This window comes from Cyprinodon tularosa, unplaced genomic scaffold (assembly GCF_016077235.1).
Source record: "Cyprinodon tularosa strain WSP-4 unplaced genomic scaffold, ASM1607723v1 ctg201, whole genome shotgun sequence".
NCBI classification, from domain to species: Eukaryota; Metazoa; Chordata; class Actinopteri; order Cyprinodontiformes; family Cyprinodontidae; genus Cyprinodon; species Cyprinodon tularosa.
Genome location: NW_024038739.1, coordinates 255,886 through 282,779, shown reverse-complemented (window position 1 = coordinate 282,779; position 26,894 = coordinate 255,886). Strand labels below are relative to the sequence as shown.

Here is a 26,894-nt window from a genome sequence, read left to right as displayed (position 1 = left end):
TAGCCAAAGTTATCTAGAACCACCTTGGAATCCAATCCAATCCAATTATATTTGTTAAGCAATTAAAAAAACACAGCTAACCAAAGGGCTGTAAAAAAAAACAACAACACTAGATCTTCCTCCGACCAAGGCACTTTTAAAGCTGAGCTCAAGACTGATCATTTTAGGCTTTTACTATCATGTAGTGGCATTTTTCTATTCATTTTGTGTTTTTTGTTTCGTACTGTGAATCCCTTGTTATCATGTTGTCATAGTAAACTGCTTTGGTCCCCCTAGCTGGCTGTCATCAATTACAATTAAATTAAAATTCAAAATCCCATACACCAAAACTGGAGCTCCCTAACCCATCAGGATCATTTCGGTTTAAATGTTTTTAGAAAAGCAGTTTAAATTGATAAATGAAAAAGTCTGATATATTAGACTTTTGTTATTTAGCAAATTTAACAAACACACTAATGTACAATCAAAAACAAAAAATATATAAATTTAGTTCACTAACCCTTAGTGTGTGCCATTTGTAAATAAACTGTAGCAATTACTTGATGTATTTGGAGGAACGAATGCTGTGTTGAACATGACTAGAATATGCCACCTTGAAAGTCTTTACACCTCCACACCTGCACATATTTAACCAAAAAGTTTAATGTAGGAATTTTAGGTGATGGCCGTTACAAACTAGTCCATACTTAGATCTCACAGGGAAAATTATACATAGTTTTCAACTTTACTACCAACAAATCTTTGAAAAGTGTGGGGTGTATTTTTATTCTGCCCCGTAAGAGAAAACTTTATGAAACATCCTTTTACTTTAATTAAAGCTGCACATCTTTTGCCGTGTGCCTCTGCCAGTATTTCAATTTTATAGACTATAGAGTCTAAGTGCTATGAATATGTTTACAATTCATGAGACTTTGAGATTTTTTATTAATCCAGAACTGCTGGTTGTGTTCAGTTTCACAGCATTGTTTCTGTTGTATAGTTTGGAGCATTGTGTAATAAATTCACAAGGTTCTCATGAAAACACATCAGAAAGAGGCTTTGGTCAGAATAAAACAATAGTAAGCAAAGTTTAAAATGCAGTCATGTGAAGCCCTGCTTCCTTAAATTGTAACAGCGTTCTTACTGTCAGACCGATCTAAGTCTTTGTAAGTTATTTCTACTGGAAAAACGTATGAAAGGTAGTCAAACAGTCAGTTTTTCTTTAAGGGGAATCTTGTTTTGATGTTGTTTCTGATGTCAGAAACAAACCATTTGGAGAAATATTCTAGGAAAGTGACGCAGTTTAAAACTGTTTGGATTTAGGTGAAACATTGGAGCAAAAATTATTCACTAATTTTGATTTCTGCCTCTGGTTTTTTGTTGTTTTGCAGCCGGCCGTGTTGGATAACCTCCTGACTTCCATGAAGTTTGTCCTCCATGGAATGGGCATCCTCCGGATCAACTTGTCTAACAGCAGAAATAAGGTAATTACCTTAACTAGCCTCTCATCATTCTGCTCTTTTTGTTAGTATCTATATTCTGGATAAAGTATAAAATGTACCTGCACTGCACTCAGACTGCCAGAAGAGGGCAGCATCTTACCATAGTCTGCTTGTAAAATCAGCTGAGTTTGAGGAGGCAGGTGGGTGGTATGGTGGTGAGGTTTGATTTGATTTGAACTTTGTTATTTGAGTAATCAAAGCTCCTCCTCTCTCCACCCACACTGCACATCCTGCTGGGATTTGATAACCAACGTATTTCCTCTAATAAATGTCACAGAGGATGTGTCTGTGTGTTTTCACATCTCTCTTTGTGTGCTCATTTATTCATTTCAGCATTTGAAGTGATTACTGAATCTAAAGAGCATGCTCATAAACTCCAGTGTCACATGTGCTTCCATCCCTGATCCAATCTTCCTCTGCCCCAATCATCTATCCCCACTTCTCCACAGGTCCACGCCCATTCGGTCCTCTCCTGTGGGCGGTGTTTCGATGAAGATCAGGTGCTGTTGCCGTTCCTGAGCCACGCCCTGTCCTGCCTTTGGGCCGACCAGGGGGTGAGGGCTGCGGCCGCCCGGGGTTACGAGTACGAGCTGAACGACTCCGCGCTGTAGTGAGTAATTTCCAAGCACTCACCCGCTGAGCAGAGGAGAGGCGGGGGGCTAATTAGCAAGGCAGAGCAGCTGATGCTTGCTGTCACTTGAAGTCAACATCTGGAGAGCGAGGGAGAGGGCTCTCAGTTTGTAAACACATGGAGTCAAACATCTTTAATTGGTGGGATCAAACACAAAGATGCGTTCCGGTGTCATTGTGAGGTTCCGTGTGACAGACACACACAAATTAAATTATCAGTGGGAAACGGATAAGAAATGATTCAATAGTTCCTTTTTTGATAAAAAAAAAAAAAAAAATTAAATATGAAAAGTGAGCTGTGCATTTGTTTCCAGTTTCCCTGATTAAAGGATTTTAGGAAAAACTATTCACTTCTGCAGTTACAAATCTGGTTATTCCTCTGAAAACTGTTTCAGAGCAACAGATTTGCAGATCTAGACCCCAAAATCACTCCTCAAATAGCTCAACCTATATGACAGAGACAATCTGTCATCAATTGGTTTTAAAGTCTAGCCACATATTCTCTGTTGGATTTAGGCCTGGACTTTAATTGGGTCCTTGCAACCCATGAACATACAGCATGACACTGGCCCCATTATATTTTGAATGGTTCATGGTGTGTTCAGGGTGTATGCAAAGGACAGAAAAGAAGGAAAGAAAGAGCACCTATTTGTAACAAAAGAAGAGAGACATGTCTTTAATTGGTGAGTATCCAACATGCAGCTCTGTGGATAAGAAGCCTAAATGTGTTTTACTGAGCTCATAAAACCCAGGAGCTGCAGGGTTCAGACCTCTTTATTAGTATTTATTTAACCAACTATGTTAGGTAGAAACTAAAGATGTATGATTTTTATTTTATTTTTTGCTGATGCTTGCTGAGTTTAGCAGCTGCATAATATTAAGACAGTATAGATTTAAACTGTTTAAAAGTGCTTTTTGGGCACAGCTTTAGGAACAACTGTTGAGGGGGGTGAAAAAAGTACCTAAAATATTAGTGTAGAGGAGACGGTGTGTGTGTCTCTGTGTATGTGATGTGGTGGCGAGAAACACCCAAGCAGCACCAGGAGGTCGTCCATTCTCATCCTCTGTCCTAGTGAGAGGCCTCGCTTCTAGGGTTATCCACACCGACAGGCCCCTTGGTTCCCACTGAGAACTACCTTCCATCACCTTACACACACAGTCTCTGTGACACTACTTTACATGTGAGGATCCTTGCTCATAAGTCCATCCTCTGGACTCTGGTGTTAACCTTTATATTTGTTTGTGGTAAAATCCTGGCATTCTTGTCTTGAAAGGATCACGATTTCAGTCTATTCAAAGTCTATATAAGAATTTATCAGCAAATATTTGTATTTCAAAATGTAGTTCCTGTCCAACGGTGTAAAGAGTGTACCCTTCCTACCATCCTTCCTTCTTTGAATCCTTGCTTTCTTCATAAATCACGGCAACATATGCCATTCAGCTCCTTAAAAATTAAAAAGCAAGATTACATTTATTTTATTGTAGCTGTTTGAGCTTCTTGTAGATTCTGTTAAATCCAGAACAGATTTAAAATCCGCCTCATGTATGAAGCCCTAAATAACCAAGCTCAATCTTATATCAAAGGTCAGATTGTTCCTTATGTTCCTAATAGAACACTTCCAATAGGAGGCAGATCTTTTAGTAATCAGGCTCCTCTCCTGTGGAACCAACTACCAGTTTTAGTCTTTGAGGTAGACACCCCGTCTACTTTAAAGTAGGCTTAAAACCTTCCTTTTTGATAAAGCTTATAGTTAGAGTTGCTCAGATTATCCTGAGCTATCTCTACAGTTATGCTGCTATAGGCTTAGACAGCTGGAGGACATAAGGTCCCCTTATCATCATTCTGCTTTATTCTGTTGCTATTCTCCCATTCTGACCACTACATGTTTTCTCTAACTTTTCTTGTCATACTAGCTTCATCTGTCTTTTCCTTTTTGGCTTTGACACCATCCTGGAGAGATGATAGTGCCTGTTGCTCAGGCCAAATACTTTAGTCCTGAGCAACAGTCCTGCTTCTCCTCTAGGGCATTTTACTGTGGCTAACTGTATGTGCTCACTTTCATCCCTTTTGAAATGAAAACAGTTTCAGAGCTCATCTGCTAAACTGTTTCTTTCCTGGACAGAGCCACCTGTGGAGCTAGTTTATCATTACCTTTTCTTTCACCTGTATTGGAAGTGATAGAGATGACTGGAGGGAGATGAGGAGGAGGGATGGCCTATCTTAAGTTGAACCAGAGGGGTGTCCCATTATTGAACATCTATGCCAGGCAATAGGATGCCCTAAGTTGGAGGTCCATGATCTCAGTCACATCTAAGTCAGTCACATCTTCTGACCTTGGGGCACACGATTCATTCAACTGAATGAAGACAGGAGCCTAGCTGTTAACCAATCCCCACATGGTGGTGAGTTGGAGTTGCAGACAAAAGAAGAAGCTGGGCAGACTTGGAAGGCCTGAGTAATGTAGTGAGGGTCTGCTGGGAATGTCTGGCAGAGTTTCTTGCATTGCCAGAATCTGGGGGAGGCTGAAGGCATAGAGTCTGAGCAGACCATTTCCTCTGCCTCCATTGTCCAAGCCTGTATCTTTGGCTGGAAGGTCTGGGGTGCCTGCTGTGGTGGTAATCCCAGAACACCATGGTGGACATTGGCAGAAAGGAATGCTGTCAAGCTTGTCGTAGTCCTGTTGAGCCTGTTTGGCTAATGGGACTCCTGAGGCAGCTAATGGAAAAGTAATACCAAGTGATTTGCAGCCCTGGTGGATGCTGAAGCAAACGCATATGCCTATTAAATAATCCTGTGTATTCAAACATTATTACTAGTAATCATAAGGCTACAATTATAAAATAAAATATTACAATTGAACAGAAATGTTCTTTATTTATTTTTATTAGATATCAAAAATTAAATCTCTAAGTTCATCTTGGCTTTTCTTTACTTTGTTTAATCACCATTTAGGATAAATGATATTTTCCTTTTCAGATGTTTTAATCAAAAAAAGCTTATTAGATGCTCAAAGGAATAAATTCCGGATCTTGTTGTTTAAAAATGTTTCCTGACGCTGATGACAATGTATTTTTTTTATAAAGTAACTTCTTTGAAACTCTAAATGTTCCTCAGATAAACAGAAGAAGCAAACAGACTTACATGTTTTTTAGCTTTCTGCATTTTTGTGTGGTTTAAAGCAGCAGGATATCTGTCTCCATCCAAGAAACTGATTCAGGATGACGAGCTGAGAATGTCGCAGTCAGTTCACATAGGTGGAGATGCCTCTAAGTGTGTGTATGTGTGTAAAAAGATCAGATCTCACAGAGTGTGTGTACACCCAGTCACAGTGACTGTGTTAGTGTTTGGAGCTTATCCTCAGTGTGTTTAATATGGTAAAATACTCTGTGAATATTCATCGTGATGAGCCCCCCCAGGGGTTCCCGCCTTATCATCTCATACCCAACCCACAAACTGGCAGCCGACACGACAAACAGAAACAATGAACTTGCGCACCGGTGACTGATCCTTCGTTTGATCTCCAGTTTGACCGCAAGTTGTTTTCCTCGTCTCTCTCTGTTCTTTTAACCCTCTTCTTCTCTCTTTCTGCTCTTCTCTCAGTTTCTTTGAAAACATGAGCCGCATCACTTCTCCAGACTACGTGCCCACAGAGACAGATGTCCTTCGAGTGCGACTGAGGACGACAGGCGTGATAGAGACGCAGTTTAAAGTCAACCACCTCATTTTCAGGTAGACCTCCCTCACTGTATGAACTAGGCCCTCTGTAGTGTCTGCAGATCCAGGCCCTTTCTCCACCTCTCATGGCTTTGGTCACCTCTCCTGCAGCATTCTTATCTCTGTCCACAGACAAGCGATTAGCCTGAGTTATTGGACTGAGACTGGTTCCTCCCTTTGATATGTCAATACGTCGAAATAAAAATCAGTCGTTGGGTTTAAATGGCAGCAGTGGATCAGTCTTATCAGGGTAGCAGCAGAGGGCAGATCATGTTCATATTCCCCCTTCATCATTAACAGCAGGACACCAGGCACTGATGAACTAAAGTCCTCTTTTAAAGACAGTTAATTTCTGATTTTTTATCAAGACTGCACTGCCAGAAGCATTGGCTCATCCCTGTAAACTGGTTAATCCAGGTGTTCCAGTTAATTCCATGGCTACAGGTATGTAAAATCCAGCACCTTGGGAGGCGGCGTGCTTCTACAGACGTGTATAAAAAAAAGGGGGTCGCTCTCTAGCGATCTGAGAAATTAAGTGTGTTACCTTGATACCATCTTAACTGGGTTAGAAGTCCAGTGAGATTTAGTTTCCTGCCGTTGGAAACAGGATAAAATGATCTGAGCTTCCACACTTCAATTGTTTATAATAAGATTATAGTGATTAGGAACAAATGCAAAGACGTCATTGTGTATGAAGGTGCAAAGGGCGGACCCTCCTCTTGCTATCTTCCACAAGTCTCCTTTGGGTCAAAATATTAATTTTTCTCCTATAAGTCCTTGTCTGAAATGTAATGAATCCATATTAATTATTTTTTCACGCAGTTCAGGACACGACAATGCATCAAAGTCACCTTGTAACTTCTGCCTCCTTGATGCATTTAGTGCAGAGTAAGACAGAGATGGTGGAGCTCAGGAAGTCGCCTTTGTCCCAGATCTCAAAACCTCTGTTTGTCAAATTTGAATTTTAATATTAAGAATTAAGCACACTTGCACTATTAATGCCTTTTTATTCATTCTTTTGGAAAGTATCCTCTACATCTTCACCTTTTTTACTCTTACTTTTGTTTGGCTGTTATATCAATTTATTCTGCCCCATGGGGATGAATAAAGAATAATCCAATGAAGAAGGTGGTATATACATATTAAATCAAACACAAAAGCATCCCTTTGACTAAAACGGTGAAAAATCTGATTAGAATCGGTGTCGTTCGATTATGTCTGGAAGGTTTTGCTGCTAGAGAGACCAGGGCAGCTGGTTTAGCCGAGGTTAAAGATGTAGATGAACAAGCTGCAGGATTTGGTCATCTGAGAGGCAGTGACTGCAATGGAGGATAGTCCATGAGGCATTGAGCCACAAGATGATCAGTGATGTTAATGTCCTTAAAAAATGTGCTTTACATTTACACTTTTTTTTCCTTTTCTTATATTTATCTAGAGCTGTTTGATGCTTAACTTCTCAGTGTAAAGCACTTGAAGCACCAGTCTTTTTTCACAAAGTTCTTGAAGAACTGTGCTCCGATAGATGGTTTCATGTTGACCAGATTGTTAGTTGAAAGAAAAAATTAGTCTAGAGCCCTGGAGTGAGAGGAGACGAATGAGGAGAAGGAATTAAAAAAAATGAAAATATTAATAATGAGTCATTGTGATTTGAAGCCTGTCATAAAGATGATTAAACTTTTATTGGAACGTGTATAAAATAAAAACAAATTACAGCTTGGATGACTTTAAAAAAAGCATTTTAGACTCAACTGGGTGATTCTCAATGACCTTTTAGTTTGAAAATAGATCTACAGCTGAGGATCAGTGTAACATGATATTTTTTCTTTATCTTAAAAGCTTAATTTTGATATATTGTCAGCTTTTTTCCCCACTCTCCTCAGTTATTTCTCAGCACTATCTATACAAAATGCTGGCATGGTCAGATGCAAAGACTAGAAAGAAGAAATCTAAAAACACTCTCAGAAGGCTGTTGATTAAATACTTTAGAAGTACAGATGGATTAGTGTAAAAAATTTTGTTTCTTTCTTCCAATTCAAGGCTTCTGAGTTCAGAGAGGGAATAATCTAATAAACATAAACGCTCGTTACATCTTCTGATGCTGCTGACTTGTGGTACGTCTGACCTGAGTTGACGGAAAGATTTTATGTCTAGGGAGAGTTCGGGCGACATTGAAACACTTTGAATATAAATGGATCCGTCATCACTCATCGTGCAGATAAATGCTGATTTTCCCTGGCATTCTTACAGTCTGCGTCACTCAGATGCTGCTCTGATTTCCTTTATTATGGATGTTTTCTGTTTAATGCTGACGTCATCGGTGCGATGGTGTCGGGCCAGAGCTTGAGGAAGTCTCAGGTGGCGCTGCGGGATGGATCCTCTCCCCCATCCTCTTTTCTTATCTGCCTGAATGCTTGAGAAGATAAATAATTGGGTCTAGATATTTGACATTCAGCAGCATGAGTGTTTTGGGTGGGCTCTTTGTGTATATCTGTGTGCAGCTTGATGTGTTCGCCTTAAAGAAGATCAGACCCTCAGGTTTGGTGAGGAGATTTACATAAATTAATGTAATTACACCAAACTGAGCCCTCAAATGGGGTGCAAAGGGATTTGGGGGCCTGGTTTGTGTTTGTCAGGGAGGAAGTTTTATTGCTCCTAGAGATTTTGTACAACAGTGTTTTGCTTTCAATGTGTCTGCAGCAGTTTAATGAAAACACTTTCCCTGCTCTGCTTTCATATTGTTAGTTAGGGCTGTGTTCTTACAGAGCACTTTGTGGAACCGTCCTTCTCTGTTACCTGTCTGAATCCATCTTATTGCTTCATATACTGAAGGCTTCTCAACTGTGTGAACATCTGCGCCCAGCACTCCTGCAGCTTTTAGAGCATCTTAGTGCTTACTGAGATTGCTATCTGAGCTTTAGAATATTTTTCTTTTGTTTGTGGATGTTGATTAGGTTTTGATTGACCTGGTGACACAGGATCCGCCACATATCCAGGTTTATGAAAACATTTGTATCCAAACCTTCTTTTTAACCCCAGTTAAAATGTTAGAATTTAAGACACTGAAGAAAAAATTACATTAAAGCATTTTTTTCCCAGATGCCTCACTACGCATTTGTCTGTTTAATATATGCAGATAACATAATATCTTATTGTCTGCTCATGCGTACATTTCTGTTGTACTAGAAACTCCGACAAAGCACCATCTTACCTGAATAATTTAAAAAATGACAAAGTTCAGTTATTCACATTTAAAAAATACACATAGAAAGGATGAAAAATGTTTAGGGAAAAAGTTGTAAACTAGTAATTAAAATAAAAAAAAGAGAACAATTTTTTCTCGTTATTCTCATACTTTGGTAATAAACGTCAGCCAGGAATAAGGCTGAACTCCTGGAAATTTCTTTTAAGAGCAAATAGAATTTCTTTAGGTCTATAATTGATACCATAGCTATTAAAATCGTTTCGTTTTAGATTTCAGATCTATGGTGACTAGATACGTTCATGATTATGCATTTAGGTACTTTTAGTAGTTTTTAAACTTCTTATATTTTTTTTTGTTGCTCTTTTACATAATTAGTTAAAAAAACACAACAGCATGCATCATAAACCGACTTTTTACATCCAGTCATTTCATTTGATGAAATATAGCAAACATTTAATGAAGAAGAAACCCTTATCCACCCTTATCCGACCTGAATGGTAAAATGTTTTGAATGTTTCTGGTTATGAACATATACTCAGCTATGAAACCTATTTTTGCTGCAAATGTTGCACAAAAAATAAGCCGCCTGTGATCATTACATTATATGATAAAGAGGTTTGTGTCAGCACATATTGATGAATGTAAATGAAATCATCAATGTTTTTATCTGGACTCAGTGGTGATGCTGACGGATGATGCAGCTTGACTGATAAATCTTTTTAGATGCTCTGCTGAAGAACGCTGGCTGATATTGTTTGACTGGATGAGGCTGTCTGTGTTCATGTGTGAGAAAACAATAAGATGTTCTTTGCTGTGGCGTCACTTGGATTTGAACAGAGCTGCACTAAAATAATTGGAGTGTCTTTCAACATCTGAAAATTAAATGGAGGTTAACTTTAAGGTATAGAGTCTGAATTAGTATTTTTATGTATGTGTTTTCAGCTTTGAGCAATTTTCCTTCTTTCATCTTTCCACTTTTTAGTTTTTTCTTTCTTTGCTTCTTTCCTTGTTTCTTTCTTCTTTCTTTACAGACCAGTTCACATGACATGAGAATTGTTTAAGGTACAGTATGGTTTAGCATTGTCCTGAAGGAAAAAAATGTGAATAAGAAAGTTTGTTTCATCGGGTTTCTGTTGTTACTTTTTTGTTCAAATGCGGTTGTGTCTCGCTCTATGAAGCCCCATGAGACTTTTTCAGATCTTTTTTTTTGTTTTTGGATTCAAGCTTTTACTTTTTTGTTCTTCTTCGTCATCATCATCTCAAATACGCTGCCCTTTTCTAATCCCCTCTTCCTGTCTTCTGTACTCTGCAAGTGGACTGCTCCAGGGACTGGATAAACCAGACTGAGTGAATTCCCGGACTGTGCCGGCAGTGTGAATGCACCCCTAGAATTAATTTCCCACTCATTCATCACTGAGGCCTCAGATATTTAGAATGGACTTAAATAACTCTTATATTTGGACTTTGTTCTCTAATTAGGTGACTCCTGAAGTCCATTCATTTCTCCTGATTTTATTTGGAGTAGAGTTAAATTACACTTTATTCTTTTACAAAACATTGTGCATTTTTATTTGAGAACAGAAAGTATAGACATTTGTGAAATATTAAAACCCTTTGTCATTATTTAACACATTAGCTGGTGATATGGTAACTATAATATGACTCAATGGAATAACATCAGCATTAATGTTGGACTGTTTTTATTAAGACTTTCATGACTTGAATGATTTATCACCATTTTAGGTTTTATGATGATCCTTGTACACTACATTAGTCATCATTGTTTAACGTGCCATTAATCATGCTGCTACCAAAACAAAAGCAGACGGACCACTTCCAATCACACTTGGTGCTTTAATGCAGCCCTATATCTTTAAAACACACACACACACACACAAAGATTTTTTTTTTTTTTACCATTAACAATTTTTGAACATTTATTTGGATTTATGTAAGACAAGGACAGAAAGCATTTCAAAACTAAATTTAAAAATATCTTTATCTATAGAATTTCTTTAACCATGAGTATAAGATTTTATTTTTAGTTAGAACAACTAATTTAAATTTTTTTCCAGCAAATTGATTAGATTGATTGTTTTGCTAGTATTTTCAATTTTTCAAGCAAAAAGATCTACCTTTTTGTCATTTTAGAAATGAGCAATTTAAGTCAGTTAAAAGCTGAGAAAATGTAAAAATATGTATTATGTAGTATGGACTGTAATACAACAAAGATGCACTAAAGTAAAAGGGAAAAAGATGAATCGCTGTATATTTCTAGCTTTCTTAAAAATGTTGGTTAAAACATGTGTTATGAAAAATGCATTTTCCAAGGAATTATAAATAATAGATATTCAAAAAAGAAGGCTTCCAAATTTATAAAAGTACCAGAAAGAGTCAGACTGAGGTCCATATGAAGGTTCTCAAATATCCAGGATTAAGTTGAGGTATTATAATTAGAGAATACAGTTTAAAATAAAGCTTTTTTAAACTAAAAAACTGATTTCTGTTTTGTTTCTTAACGTTGAGATAGGTAATGTAAAACCCAAAGTAAAAAGTTAAAACCCAATGAAAACTGAAAATTTAGAAGAGGGTGACTGAGTTTTATTTGCATGTGGTCCAGGCAGCCTAAAGGATTCCTGATTCGCCTTTGACCTTTGGCTGTAAAAAGGATCTGCTATGCATCATTAACATCAGTCTCACTGATAATTATAATTACAACCCTGCAGATGAGGCTGAACATTATGGGGCATGAATAATAGGGTGTAAGGTGGCTCAAGGAGGGGATGACATGACTTAACCTGACCTGTTTGAATGGATGGATGGATGGATGGATGGATGGATGGATGGATGGATGGATGGATGGATGGATGGATGGATGGATGGATGGATGGATGGATGGATGGATGGATGGATGGATGGATGGATGGATGGATGGATGGATTAATTTGAAAACTTTCCATGCTTTTCCATACATTTTTAGACCAAATTAAGATGGGGATAGCTGGACTAGAGATGTCACTTTACTGATTAGATGCTGCCATCCTAGAGGTTTTATCTTTATTTGAATACATTCTACAACTCCTACTTCTAGAAGTAATCCTGCTGTCAGCTGAAATAGTGGCCTGCTGTTTTTTTAATCATCTCACCAGCAGGTAGATGTTAGATTGGAAGCATCTACCTGTTTATAGCTCACTTTGACGAATACTGAGAGCGAAAACCTTGAGCTCTGTGCATTCAGATGTAATACTAGCCTTATTAAGGTGGGATTGTGGATGAGTGTGTATGAGAGTGGATGTCTGCGATGACACATCAGCGTTTTGCCTGTCTTCGATCTCAGTGGAAAATTTCCATTATAACCTGACATTTATGCAGTGCTGCCTTTCCTGTGTGCTTCCCCTGTTGTGTTTCCACATGTTTATTTCCCCTCTCAATAAACTGCTGGGTTACCTCCGTGGACGCTCTAAAACAAGCCAGGCGATGACACATCTGGCTCTGGAAATCGGTGAAGAGGGATGGGTGGAGGTGTCATCCCCCCTCCTGTATGCTAATATTCCTGCAGTCTTTTTGTTTCACCCTTCCATAGAACATTGACCTTTTTTCTCTCTGTCTGCCACTGTGTTGTGATCACCTCACTGGAAATGTTTTTGAGAACTGAAAAGGGTGGTAGGTGTGGACACTGTCAGCAGATATGTGTACACGCAATCATTGTGTGGGTTTCACGTGCAAATCTAATAATTCTGATATTTATCTCAAAGGAAACCGATCTGTTATTGATCAGGGTTCAATTTCTGCCACCAGCTGCACACTGATGAAGGAGCCTCAGACACTGAGATGTTATTACATAAAACTGCCAACAGAAACGTAGCCTTTGCTGAGGTCCTCCTCCAATCAATAAAGAACTTATGGTACGTGTGTGTCAGATAAATAGCAAGTGGTTCCAGTATGATCATGTGGTTCTCGCATTATTTAGTTTTGTTTCCTCAAATATATCAACATCATGTCAGGAAAGAGTTTCAGACGCTACTGTTTGAACTCAAGATAGTGAGAAATGCAAAATAAAATGTAACAAATTAAAACAGTTAATCTCAGCCCTTTTATTCCTCAGAGCCCATGTTAAACACCAACTGTATGATATTAAAGTTAGCCCTGCTCAAATTTTGAAGGAAACTTCAGAGATGTTTTTAAAATCAAGAGTTAAATTAACGTCCCTAATAAATATTTCTAAATTAGTTTATTAGTTTTTAAGTTTTCAAAACTGAACATAGTTCTTCAAACCAAAAAAGGAAAGTTATGTTTTTTCTCTCTTAAATTTAAATATTGTCTTTTACTTTTAAGGGACTTTTTGTTTCTTCATTGAATAAAAAAACTGTGGCATCTGTTGGCTCTAGTGAAGCATTTTTAATTATTTTAACAATTGTTTTATGTCTTAACCTGCTGAAATGAAATAATAGTGTTAAAGTTACTGAAGATGTCTAACAAGATCCAAACAAATGTCTTAATTCATCATTTCATTGTTATTCTTTCTGTCATATCAGTGCATACAATATCAGACCAGATTACATACCTGTGCAAAATACGGTTCTAGAAGCACTTTCTTTTTGCAAAAATAAGCTAAACTTGACCACAAGATGTTAGAACAACATGGAAATTCACTTTGGGATCAATAAAGTGTTTTGAATTTAAATGATTTTAGTTCATCTATTTGAGTAATTTAAATGCAGTTGTGCATCAGACTTTTGTGTTGCAGCCAAACCTAACAGGAATTTGGGTCATAAAATGATTAGCAGACATTCTCCCTCTTGGTTCCTTTAAATATGATAATTTTTTGACAAAGTGCTGGAGAAGCAAAGTGGGCCCTAGACCATCCCATTACCACCTACATATTGTATTGAAATTATGAATGAAATTAAGGTGTGACCAAAAAAAAAAAAGAATAAATCAGTAAGTTTGCAAATGTTTTTTCACAGATCAGTGAAAAGGACATGAATGACAAAGGCCTTTAGCTTCACATTTCTCCTATTGTGTTCCTGAAATACACTTTAAATCATCTAAAATAAATACAAGGATCATGTCAAAAACAAAAAAGCTGCTCTGTTGACGGCATGTTTATTCTGCTCTGTGTGGTTTAGGATGTATGATGTTGGAGGCCAGAGAACAGAACGCAGGAAGTGGATCAGCTGTTTCGAGGATGTCCGTGCCGTGCTGTTTGTTGTGGCTCTTAGTGGCTACGATATGACTCTGGTAGAAGACCCCTCAGTGGTACATGCACACTGTCGTCGCAACCCACACATTATAGCTGAACAGTCAGAGTTACTGCAGAACCTTTCATTATTCCTTTACCTTGTTTAAACACAATATAAATGTATTGTTTTTAAAGAACAGTAGGTTGTAATTTTGGGCCAGAGCATGCATAAAAAGTCAACACATGCTATATTTTTACCACAAAAACAAAAAAAAACCAATATACTTCATATTATTTAAATTATTTTTAAACCCTTCCAGATGTGTAAAAATAGTGATAGGGTTTGATTTGTGTTTTCTTGAGAGAACAAGAATTAAAATGACACTTTATTAGATTCCATCTAAGAAGTTTTTCCTTCTTCCTGCAGAACCGCCTTAAGGAAAGCATGAAGCTTTTCTCCTCCATCTGCAATAACATCTTCTTCCGCAGCACCTCCATGGTGAGTACTCCGTCACCTCCTCCACCTCAGGAGGACATAGATAAACTATAAACAAATTTAAGATTTTGAGAAGATAAAAACAAAGGTTTTCATCCCATTTGTTTTTTAGTGGAAATTATAGGCAGTCACAGGGGCTCCATGATAAAAGAGATATGTCTCAATATTTCTCAGTCATACTCGTTAAGTGTCTTTCTGTTTACATCAGAGGGAGGAAATTAGTTCATAACAGCAAAATCATGTTTCTGTTTTTACTGTAGCTCCAGGTAAAGGAAAGTACACCCTGTATTTTCTCTAGAGTCATTTGGTGTAGAAGTAGAGAGGTTGCCCCGTGTACAGAGGTTATTAACTGTCCAGGGTTCTAATCTTGACCTTGGGACCTCTGCTGTCTCTCTCTTTCACTCTCTGCACATTTTCTGTCTGGTTAATGAGAGGTCAGAATCTAAAACGAGAATTCTTTTGTAAAAATCTCAGAAAAAAGAAAAGTTTACAGTCTTTCTTGGGTTTTAAACTCAATTTAAGACACATCCGATACTGCTGTGTTGGTATTTAAACCGGGCAATTAAGGCAAGGCAAGTTTATTTGCAGTGTTGGGCAAGCTACTTCTCCAGTGTAGTGAGCTAAGCTATCAGTTACTCAACAATAAATTAAGCTTCACTACACAAAAGCTACCACCTAAAGAAATATAGCAAGCTAAGTTACACTAATGTGTTAACAGTAGCTTAAAGGAATAGTACACCCAAAACATGATTAGCCTTCATTTTCTACTCACCCCTATGCTGAACAACACTCTGGAGTAATTTTTTGATATCTCAAATGCATCTGGAGATCTGGGAGGCTTCTTGCTGTCTGCTGACATTCAAATAATGGAGATCTATGGTGCCCGAGACAGAAAGGTCCATAAAAGTCCACAAAAAACGTGTCAATATTCCTCCATACTGCTCGTCCAATGTATTCCAAGTGTCCTGAGTGGGTAGCATCCAGAATTTACTCGAAACGAAGTCATTTAGAATGTTTTTAGAGCATAAACAGTAGTGTATAGGATTTCCTGAAAGCGCGCACACGCGCGCTCACGACGCTACGGAAGCCGGCAGATCAAACCAGATGAAAGTGCGCATTCAGCGTCTGATCTTCCAATAATGCAAGCATAGAAGAAGAAATGTGCTGTTTACCGGTGCAAAGAAAGAAACAACGAAAGAAAAATATCTGAGGACTTCAGTGTTGAGGAAGAGCATGAGTTCTTTGCCGAGCTGAATGCGCTGGTTTGGTCTGCCGGCTTCCGTAGCGTCGTGAGCGCGCGTGTGCGCGCTTTCAGGAAATCCTATACACTACTGTTTATGCTCTAAAAACATTCTAAATGACTTCGTTTCGAGTAAATTCTGGATGCTACCCACTCAGGACACTTGGAATACATTGGACGAGCAGTATGGAGGAATATTGACACGTTTTTTGTGGACTTTTATGGACCTTTCTGTCTCGGTCACCATAGACCTCCATTATTTGAATGTCAGCAGACAGCAAGAAGCCTCCCAGATCTCCAGATGCATTTGAGATATCAAAAAAGTACTCCAGAGTGTTGTTCAGCATGGGGGTGAGTAGAAAATGAAGGCTAATCATGTTTTGGGTGTACTATTCCTTTAACTGCATCAGAAGCTACTTAACGTTGTACCAACCTAATATCAATTAAAAATGAGTCTGACACACTAGTTAAAACATTTATTAAAGATCAGCCAATGACCTATCACAGTGTAAACCATAAGCGTCGTTAGACCTATTTAAGGGTGGCTTCAGCCACCCTTTCTTTGGCATTAGCCACCCTATAATTATTTTGCGATTTTAAAAAATATTTTTTTTTTTTCTGTATTTATTTTTTCCTCATATTTTCCCAAAACAAATGCAGTAAAGCACCGAATAAAAGCCATAAAGAAGACAAGTTAATCTGAACAATCATAGGCGTAACTTCCTTAAGGACTGGTGTGGACATGTCCCCACCAATATTTTGTACACGTATTTTGCTTTCGGTGCTGTGTATATCTGATTAAAACCCCATTCATGCCGCTCCTCAGAAAGAAAATAAAAAAGTTCTCCCCGCTGCTCACCGTCCACAAACCCCGACAAAAAAACTCAGAAAAAAGAATCTGTTGCCTCTCGCTTTCTCCCCATCACCCCCCGCCAACCTCTCCCCATAACATTTGAATTGAAGATATCCGCGGGTGACGGGTCGGGTTCGGTAGTCATCCTAACGGGTTCGGGCGGGTGCGGGTTGGTAAAACTCGACCCATGCAGGTCTCTAAGCTACACTACATTCAGTATCGTTGCCATAGAAACAGACAGCAGCGCCAATATATCAGAATTATACTAAAACACACGCAAATAATTTCCCACATAAAAAACAGGACTTTCAGTCCATTACAGTTTTCCGTTTTTAGAGGGTTGTTTATTTTGCGTTTATTAAGTGATGGCTGTGGTATATTAGCTTTCACTGCTATAAGCTTTCGCAGCAGTGATTGATTAATTTAAACACCTGCTCTACTGATGGTCTATCGGAGTTGGTGTTTAGGTTGAACATAAAGAACACCTTTTATTTGAAGCTTCTTGTAGCTACTGTTTTAATCCCGGCTTTACTTAAAACTTTTTCCTGACTTTGATAGTGTTGCCATTCAGTAGCAAGCACTGCGCCCCTTTTTCTTTTATATGTACACGTACATTTAAGATTTAGCGTGTTAAGTTGACAACTCATGAGCAAGCTGCTTTTTGCAATCTAGCAGGAAGGTAAGGATAGGATCTTGCAGGTGTGACGTCACTCTGCAGGGGGTCCAAAGATAAAAGATTTAAACAATTTTTCCATTGGAATTTCAGATTTAAGGGAGTTAGAAAGTTCACTTAGTAAAAGTGCAAATAATAAATCTGATTACCGATTACTTTTAAGCTGGTTGAACATACTGCGACAGACTGGTGACCTGAGATATGCACCAGCACCTCCTGATCCCACTGAGGGATAAGGTTAAAGAAAATGGATGGTTGAACATAGTCCGCTCTCCCAGATTCTATCAAATCAGTATTGATACCCTCAGGGGCGGATTTAGGAAATTTGGGGCCCTAGGCAAAGACAGGCAGGGGGCCCCCTGAGAAGTAAACCCATAAAACAGACCCATTCTACAGATAGAGAAATGTTAATAGAATAGACATCCATTATTTGTTCTAGGTTTTGTCCCTCTCTTCTTGTCCCTTTTTCCTCTCTATTTATCAGCGTTCTGATGGCATTTTAGCCAAAGGATTTTTATCAAAAACATAATTAATGAGCACAAATAAGGATTAGTTGTATTAACCATACATGGAAACAGAGTTTTATGGGGCCCCCAGAACTTGGGGCCCTGGGCAATTGCCTAGTATTGCCTAATGGTAAATCCCCCCCTGGATACCCTGCTAGTGGATGTTCTTGACAGAAAGATGGAGTTGCTTAATCATATTCTGCTTAAGGTCCCATAAGATCTTGTCCGAGTCCTGGTTTAAAAGTAAATTAATTTTAAAAAGTGACCCAAAATTGACCATCAATAAATGTTCTACAAAATTGATATATTTATTTGATTTCTTTGATTTGTACTGTCTGTTTAGATTTATGTGATATTTTTTGCACAAAATATATAAGTGAATATTGTAACAGTTATGTTTTCAACTATAAGCATTAAATTGATAAATGTTATTCGCATTTTTTTGGCTTTATCCTTTCCAACAAAAAAAAAAAAGGCGTCGCGCAGGTAGCTCCCTTTCCTTATGAGCTGTCCCCACCAACTTTCAACACAAAGTTACACGCTTGTCTTAGACAACGCCTTAGCAGGTGCACTGAAAAAATTCGGCGCGCGCTTTGCGCGCGCATTATCTTCTGGGGGCTGAGCCACCCTTGTCTCTTAAACCTAGAGACGCCCCTGGTGTAAACATTGCTTTATGATCAGCATAATAAAAAAACTAAAGTATTTACTAGTAGACAAAAAAATAAACAATCTGCTGTTATTAGAACCAAATTAAAGGTACTGTGTAGTGTTCTACACATCGAGACATGGCTATGAGTTTGCATTCAATGGACATCTCTAGGGAAAACAAAACCCTACAAAAAGCATCTTATTTCTTTAGGGTCTCCCTTAGAGAAAACTTCTTCAGACCTCAATTAAACAGTCGATTCAAGTAACAAATGAAACTGTTTACAAAAGAAGGTGAAAAAATAAAGAAGCTAATTAAGTGATACATATATTTTTGTCCCACCACATAATAAAATTTCTACCTACATATTTATTCATTGTATTTTTGGGGGCAGTTAATTGGATGCTTATTTATTTATTTATTGAGCATTTATTTATTTATGTATTTATTTTATATACTGTAGAGCTGTTCCTCCATAGCTAAAAAAACTTATCTGTGCAAATAAGCCTAAAAACAGATATATGTAAACATCCTGTCTGGTAAACTAGGCCATGAAAATACAATATCGAAGTTTCACTACTGCTCTCTAATGAGAATATCTTAGTGGCACTCATCAGATTGAACTATCTGGAAATTAAAGGCGCCAATAAAGTTAAAGCTGATATATTTTTCACATTTTTATTTTTAAGTGTAAGGACTTCATAACCAGGCTGATGTGCTCTACTTTTAGTTCTAGACAGAACACGGGTCCAAGTAGTCACAAAACACAATCCAGTAAAATAAACAATACAAAAAATTGCTTCATTGCTCTTAAACTGAAAGAGAGAAGTAAAAACAGTTAATAAGTAATTCCTTATGTTTGAATACAAACAGTTGTGATAAACTTGGCAGTATTTCTGTGATCGGATGATCTACTGTAGGGGGCAGGGAGCTATCTGTTACCTGGATAGGTGTGGAGGAGTCATGTTTGCCTTCATAATGAAATAAGTTGATTTTTTTCAAATTTCCCACAAAGCAGGTATGTTTGGACTTTCTTGAAGAGCTTATAAAACACAGGGGCTTTGTGTAACTGCAGCTTGGTAAATGTAAGAATTTATTACACTGCATGCACACTGACAAATTGCTTTTTTTTAAGGGTTAAAGGTCAAAGCATCACTTCCTTTGAAAAGAATGTTGCAACCCTACTTAGCTTTTAAAAGTGAAATCTTAACTTTATGAGATATATGTTTTGGATATTTTCTAATGTCACTTTATTGACAGCAATAAACAGTCATAAATAAACAATAAACAGGAGAGATGTCCGGCTATAGTTGATGGCACGGCTCGTCGGAGGCTGTCAGGGTTGGTTGGTGGATGTTGTTGTAGATTCAAATGCAGAGTAGAGGAGGCAGAGATGATTAATTGCTAAATTTAATAAAGAAATAAAAATACAAAATTCATACTCCAGAACCGATAGACATGAAAACTCAAGCACCAAAAAACTAGGAGGGAGGGTTAAACCTAAAGAATGATGAGGATCCAGCAATGAGGAACTGCACAGGAAGTCTATATATGGGAGACGGAATAAATAATGGGCTCATCAGCTGATAGGGAGCAGGTGTGGATAGAAGTAACCAGAGGGGAACTAGGGGAAAGGAGACTGGCAGAAGGGGTCAATAGAGAGTAACCCGAAAAAACACTACTTAAATATAACTGGAAAACAACTAGAATGACACAAAATGGAGAAGAAACCAATGTGTAACTGAAAACTAAAAGAGAAGCTTAAAAAGAACCAAAAAGTCCACAAAGGGCAGAATAATGATAGAAGCAAACACAAAGATCAGCCTGAACGTAGCATCTATCAAGCATGGAGGTGGAAGGTTGATGATTTGATGTTTGTTGTGAAGGCACATTACCTTCACATGTTTAAGACATTGAGATTAAAGGTGTAGTGGAGGATGTTCTATTTCCGGGTGGATCATCAAAATGTGTGGTCCTCCTAATTGTCAGTCATTCTGGTGATATGTTTACGTAAGGTTGTCCTACATGCTCGTCCCAACTTTCACTTACCGGTTGACAAGTCTGACATAGTGGAAAAATTGCCAATCTTCTTTTGGAAAGTAAACTTGTATGATCGATGCAGATGGCAACTTTTAAACAGAGCGTGAACATGAAGAAATGGGCTTGTGCATGCTCTCTTGCACGTTTAATAAGACTTCCCCCTCCGGAGTGGGTAACAGGGTTGTGCATGTGCATATTTTTTTAAAGCTGAGAGGGCGGGTCTTTTCAAAAATTCCCGAAAATCCTTCACTATACCTTTAACTTTACTTCTATACTTGAAAGGAAAAAACAAATACAGACAATAAAATGGTAGACTTCAGAAAGCATATGTACCTATTTAACAATCATGGAGCCTTTCTTCAGATGGAATTGGGGGAGAGACAACATTCACAGTGTAACACACAACGAAATAGAAAGACAAAAAGTGCACACATACCACAGAGAAATTTAGAGATGTTTTTGATCTGCAGGAAACTCGAGCATGGAGAAGGATCTAAACCCAGAAATGTGTTTGCTGAAAGGGAACAGTCCTAACAACTGCAACACTTTAATATATATATAAATGATCTAAAGAGGGTCTGCCTTAAGTAAAATGTAAACAACATATTTATTCATTAAGAGGCTGGACAAGAAATTACTATTTGAAAAATGCTTTTTCCCCACCAGTGATTGAAAAGGTTGTCGTGTTCAAGTTAATATTTGACAAGGTGATTTCTCTTCACCTCTCCCTCCCTCCTTCTTGTGTAATAACATTAAAACTTCCCTGTGATGACCTCATAGATTTAAGTGATATTTAAAGCCTTCTTAGGGCTTTAAATATAAAGCAACCTGTCACCACAAAGACAATTGTTAATAGTTCAGCTGAATCTGTGTGGAAACTGAGCTCCTAAAAAATACATATATTTACTACGTTCTTAAATAAAACCAAAAGAAAACTCATATTCATGTTTACTTTGGTCACAGGCAAATAGTTTTACACATTTATCTCCTGCAGAAAACACCAACAAAGTTTCTGTTTTATCTTTTTTTTTAGTCATACAAACTTATTTAAAGCTTCATTAGAGGCAAATGGGCAATTAAAATGCCCATGTGTATGACGTGTTTATGTGCAGGCATTGTGTGTGGGACCACACATTACAACGGCTAACTGGCTCATTAAATAAAATGGTTAAATGATAGGTTTTTTTATGTGGGAGTATAATTTGTAACCTGCACCTCAATTAACTCGTCACTGTGGCTGGTCAGTGGTAATTACACACCTTGGTGTTGCTCTGCATCCTGTTTATTGAAAATATGCTCTACCTTATCACTCCCTTGTTATTATCCAGGGCTTTTTGTACTCCTGTTTGACTTTGTGATCAGACAAGCGAGGAAAATGTAGAACAAAGTCACAGTTTTAATTGGTTGGGTACAAAGCCTGAAGTACCAGAACAGCATTTTGGCATCTAAGCAGAAGTTTGGTGAGAAAACAAGCAGGGAGACAGATTTATGGAAAGGGTAGTGAAGTGAAGCAGATCCAATTCATGACATGAATTCCTTCATGTGCCATTTTTACATGAACTGATATTATCGTCATTATCTTTTTTATAGTTACTTTTTTTCTCTCTTTTATTATCTTTAGGAAGACAGAATATGTTGAGTTTTCAGCACTTTCAGTCACCACTGATTGTTTGTTGTTTTTACAGATTTTATTCATGAACAAGATAGACCTTTTTCAAGAGAAGATTTTACACACGAGAAGACATCTGCGGTTATATTTGCCACAGTTTAAAGGTATGCCTGTCAGCACATGCACATCGGATGACCATTTCAAATGTTATAAACTTTTATGGCCTGGGTGAGAAGTAACATTGATTATACACATTAAAGGTTTTAAATAGAATTTTTGCCAGAAAAAGTCAGATTTTCATTACTTATATTAGACTCTACATTTACCTTAGAGAATCATGTTAAATGTACTCTTAAAGGGGTATAGTTACATTATATACCTATACAAATAAACATTTGATCATAATAAAATATGTTTATCTACACCAAGCCCCCGTCCTGATAGTTTTTAAATAGTCCATATTTGGCCTAAATCGAATTCCAGTAGCGGGCATGATAAGCAGTTATAAACAATTTTGCACCATCTGTTAGCAGCACTATATAACTATCAGAAAGTCAGATGGCAAGAATTGACTCAGGTACTTATTACGTACCATCCTGCAATACTTCACAATAATGCAACAGCTCAGCATGGTCAACAGAAACAGTCAGTTAACAAATATTTAAAGATAAGTCATAGTATACATATTTTAATTGGATTCATGGCAAATTAAATATATAAAATTGCTCTTCTGGATTACAGTAGGTGTGAAAAGCTGCTCCCATGTACTGTTTATTTGAATCTATTTATCTATCTGTCTGTCTGTCTGTCTGCCTGTCTGTCTGTCTGTCTGTGATATCGTTTGTTTTTAGACTGAATACTTGACAACCAGTATTCTTGTCACTACTATCAGTACTAGAAAGGATAATTATTTAAGCGTTTTTATGCACTTTTAAAACATCTATGGCTTTCCTTCATTAATTTTGCAAAATTGTTGTGAGTTCCACATCTTCTCACCTCTGTTGCTTTGACTTGTTTAACTATATCTGTAATAGTGTTGTTATGGTAAATGTACACAGAGAGGCTTTATTTACTCACAAAATAAGCCAAAAAAAGCATTAAAACAAAACAATAACTAATATTAGTAAGATGCAGTCATCTTTCAGAAAAAACTGTGTATGCTCCAGAGTTAGCTACTGGCATATACAGTTAAAATGTCTGTAGAAGCCATTATGTATAAGCTCTATAAAAGAGGGGAAATGATGTGTGTATGGGCGTTTGTTTCACTGGAAAGGGCAAATCGGTTTGACCGCATGGCGGGTAAACGCTGTCAACTCACAGCTGGCTGTTGTATCATTCTTTTTGTTTTGTAAGCAGCAAGAGTGGGAATAAATCAGCCTTTAAACAGCAAGAACAGCGTCTGGACATTTCCTGTTCACACCATCTAACCCGGGCAAAGCGCGTCAACCATAAGATTCCAGTTTTAAAAACATTCCAGTGGCTTTAAGTCTCGGCTTAGCCCCTACAATGTCACTTATGCTTTTTTTACAATTTGATTATACACATTTACTTTTTGCTCATTTTAACTAAGACTTAGACAAACTTTATGTCTATCTTTAATGAAACAAAATTTCGTGTTTCGGAACGCGAAATTTCGTTACATACAGCTTTCCAACAGTTCATGAGCAGCAACTTAGCAGTGAAATAGAACATTTCCTTTTATAAAGTGCAGCAGTGATCAAAATGTAAACTGTGTAGGAAAGACATGGCACAAAAGGCATTGATGTGGAAGGTTCAGAGCAGTATGAAAAATAAATAAATATATATGGTGCGATGAGTAGAAACACTGAGTTGAGTTCTATTTTGAAGATTTACATATTAAATCTTCAAAGTATGATGTTATCAGTGTGATGCAGAGACTCGATTTTTTACTTGATTAGAGTTTCTACAGTTCTTATCAGAGGGGAAAATGCTGTTACAGAACCTGCAGGACCAGAGTAGAAATGTAAAAAGTAGAAATGTAGAAAAGTTGCAGAAGATGGAACAGAACATTTGATAAAAAAAAAACAAAAAAAGACAGACCTCAATTATATTTGGTTAAATGCCTCCAAGCAGGTTGTACCTCAAAGTACATTTCTGTATTGACAGCAACCCTCTGGCTGGATGTCTGAGCTCTCTTATTTTGGGAAATTTGGCGTTAATTTCAAATGATGGTTTTTATACTACAAACCAAACTTTTAACTATCATACACAAGTTTAGAGAAGACTTGGGTCAGCAGATTCAGAAAGCCCTATGTGATGTTTCAAACCAGTTTTTATTTGCTTTGAATTATTGTCCTGTTGAAAAGTCTAGCTGGGTTCAAGTTTCATCATATTACCCTCAGCTGAAAGGTTAAGGAGCACCCAAAGAACCACAAAGGCTCAGGTAGAACAAGAACTGGGACAGCAGAAAGGGAAGTTTCTATGTGTTTTACATCAATCTGTGCTAAGGTGGACCAAAAGAGAAACCTTTGTTCCAAAATGAAAACATTCAAGTTCAACTCAAATATGTAGATACTTTAAAAAGACATTAAAGGCCTTTGAAATGATGCCACCTGTGGCCAAACACAGAAGTGCAGCACTCTCATGCCCGTTTGTTTTTTTTTTTAACTTAGTTGTCATCGATGTCTCAGTTGAGCTGGATGCTGGTTGTTCTGAGTATCCACAAAGTTCATCTTGATATAGCGCTTCGATTGTTTGCTAGGTCCGATCTCTGCTGTTCAGACAGGTTGTTTTGCTTGGTCCATTTAACATGGACACATTTGACGTCACATCCAACGAACAGTGCAGGAACTTCTGACCCGAAGTAAATTATGGAAAATAGGCTACAGGCTTATACATGCATCGGCAATAAACTACTGAGGTGTCAGTCTGCTCATCAAACAATTTTTTTGTCATAAAGGGTCTAATAAAAGACTATTTTAAAAATATTTATCAGTTAAACCTTACATAATGTCTCTTTAATGTGTAGGACTAATTACTTAGGAGAAGAAAAACTATATATCTCAACAGTCAACAAATGTGCTCTCTAGTTCTAATAACATAAAAAAATGTTTGGACAAGATGAGAGGATGCTTTTTAAACCGAAGAACAATGTATCAGGACTGGAGTATGGGGGTGGCAGCATCACAGGGGTTACTGTTGCAATGCACAAACCAGTGAGGGTGCCTTCCTCCATTCACAGAAATTGTAGGGTCAACCAGAGAGGTCAAAGATCCAATTTAATCATGCCAGAACCTCATTATTGATATGAATAACAATTTGGTGAAATTGCAGCTCTCTAACCAACATTGGATTGAATATAATTTTCACCCTGTGCTGACAAGAGGTAATCCAACTTAAATTTTCTCTTTATAACATTTTTTTTTTAAATTCTTGTTAATATAGAATGAAATTCTTCCAACCCAAACAAAGAGCTATGGATATACAGCTTTCAGATCAATAGAACCACATTTGTATGACAATGAATCAAAGCATGAGTTTATAAACATCTCTGGCTGTTTAAATCCAACATAATCAGGTTTACAGATTTTAAAAACAATCAGCTCAGGCAGTCCATCTGCTTATTGTTAATAGCAAAGCTTTAGACTTACATAATTTTAAAGAAAGTACATATTTCTATTGTGTGTTAAGTGTTACATAGAATCAAAAAAATACAATAAACTGTTAATTTGATATTTTTAATTAGGAAATGCAGCTCAATGTAACCAAACAGATTATAGAATGTATAATATCAAGGATAAGGTTTATTGATTACTTAAGTTACGATTTGCACATATAATTTGTAAGTATTCAGATCCTTCCTTCCAGCTGCAACCTAAGCACTGATCCTATAGCACAGACTTTTTCATCATCAATTTCTAAACAGGGTTTTGAATTTTAAGTAAACCTTTTAAGATTTCCATCATAAAGACTGATCAGCTACTCATCTAGCATTTGACCATTACCCACCTGATTATGTTTCTTATGGTACTAATGGACTCCATGTTCAACTATGCATTTATCTGCTTTCCCTGCTTATATTTAATGCAATAAACCTTAAAAGAAATTATTTTAATTCGACCGCAGTAGGTTGTAGATATCTACTAACGTTTGTCAATCCTTCAAGATGGAGTACTTTACAGAGATGTATTACCCCATAGCAGGTATGGGAGCTTATTAAACACAGAGACAATAATAAGCTCTTAGTGTCCCACATGCTGTTATTTCTGGAGGTTTTTAAATCTGCTCAATGTTTCATCTCCCGTATCTCAGCGGGATCAACGGGGGCCGTGTCCTCTCTGCTCTCATGCAAATGCCAATAAAAATGCTAACACGGCTTGGATTGGGGTCAGCCAGCAGAGCAAGCGTCTGTTTGACTCCGAGCGCAGACATGATGATGAGTCCAGGTTCTTGCTCAGGTTTGCAGCTGCAAGGAATGAATTGTTTTTGTGTTTGTATTTCTAAGCATCACATAGAGGGATATATTAACCAAATCATTGCTTTTAGAGCCTTACTAAAACGAGAAAATTACATTCTCTAAAGAGGCTTTTTTATTGGCAATTACAGGTTTGTTACGGAGTCTTGAAGAGTCCAGAAATCTTGATCTTTTTTTGAATTGAAA

At 37.4% G+C, this 26,894-nt stretch overlaps 1 protein-coding gene across 2 annotated transcripts in view; it reads left to right on the top strand.

The window, feature by feature from the left end:
• gnav1 (guanine nucleotide binding protein (G protein) alpha v1) overlaps positions 1-26,894 on the top strand; it is a 46,404-nt gene that overhangs the window by 14,965 nt on the left and 4,545 nt on the right. The window contains exons 3-8 of one of the 2 annotated variants that reach the window (XM_038284706.1): positions 1,371-1,463; positions 1,931-2,091; positions 5,713-5,841; positions 14,158-14,287; positions 14,638-14,709; positions 22,350-22,437. In XM_038284706.1, coding sequence (XP_038140634.1) covers positions 1,371-1,463; positions 1,931-2,091; positions 5,713-5,841; positions 14,158-14,287; positions 14,638-14,709; positions 22,350-22,437 — 673 coding nt within the window. The remainder of the gene's footprint in view (positions 1-1,370; positions 1,464-1,930; positions 2,092-5,712; positions 5,842-14,157; positions 14,288-14,637; positions 14,710-22,349; positions 22,438-26,894) is intronic. The other variant, XM_038284707.1, reaches the window with a different exon arrangement.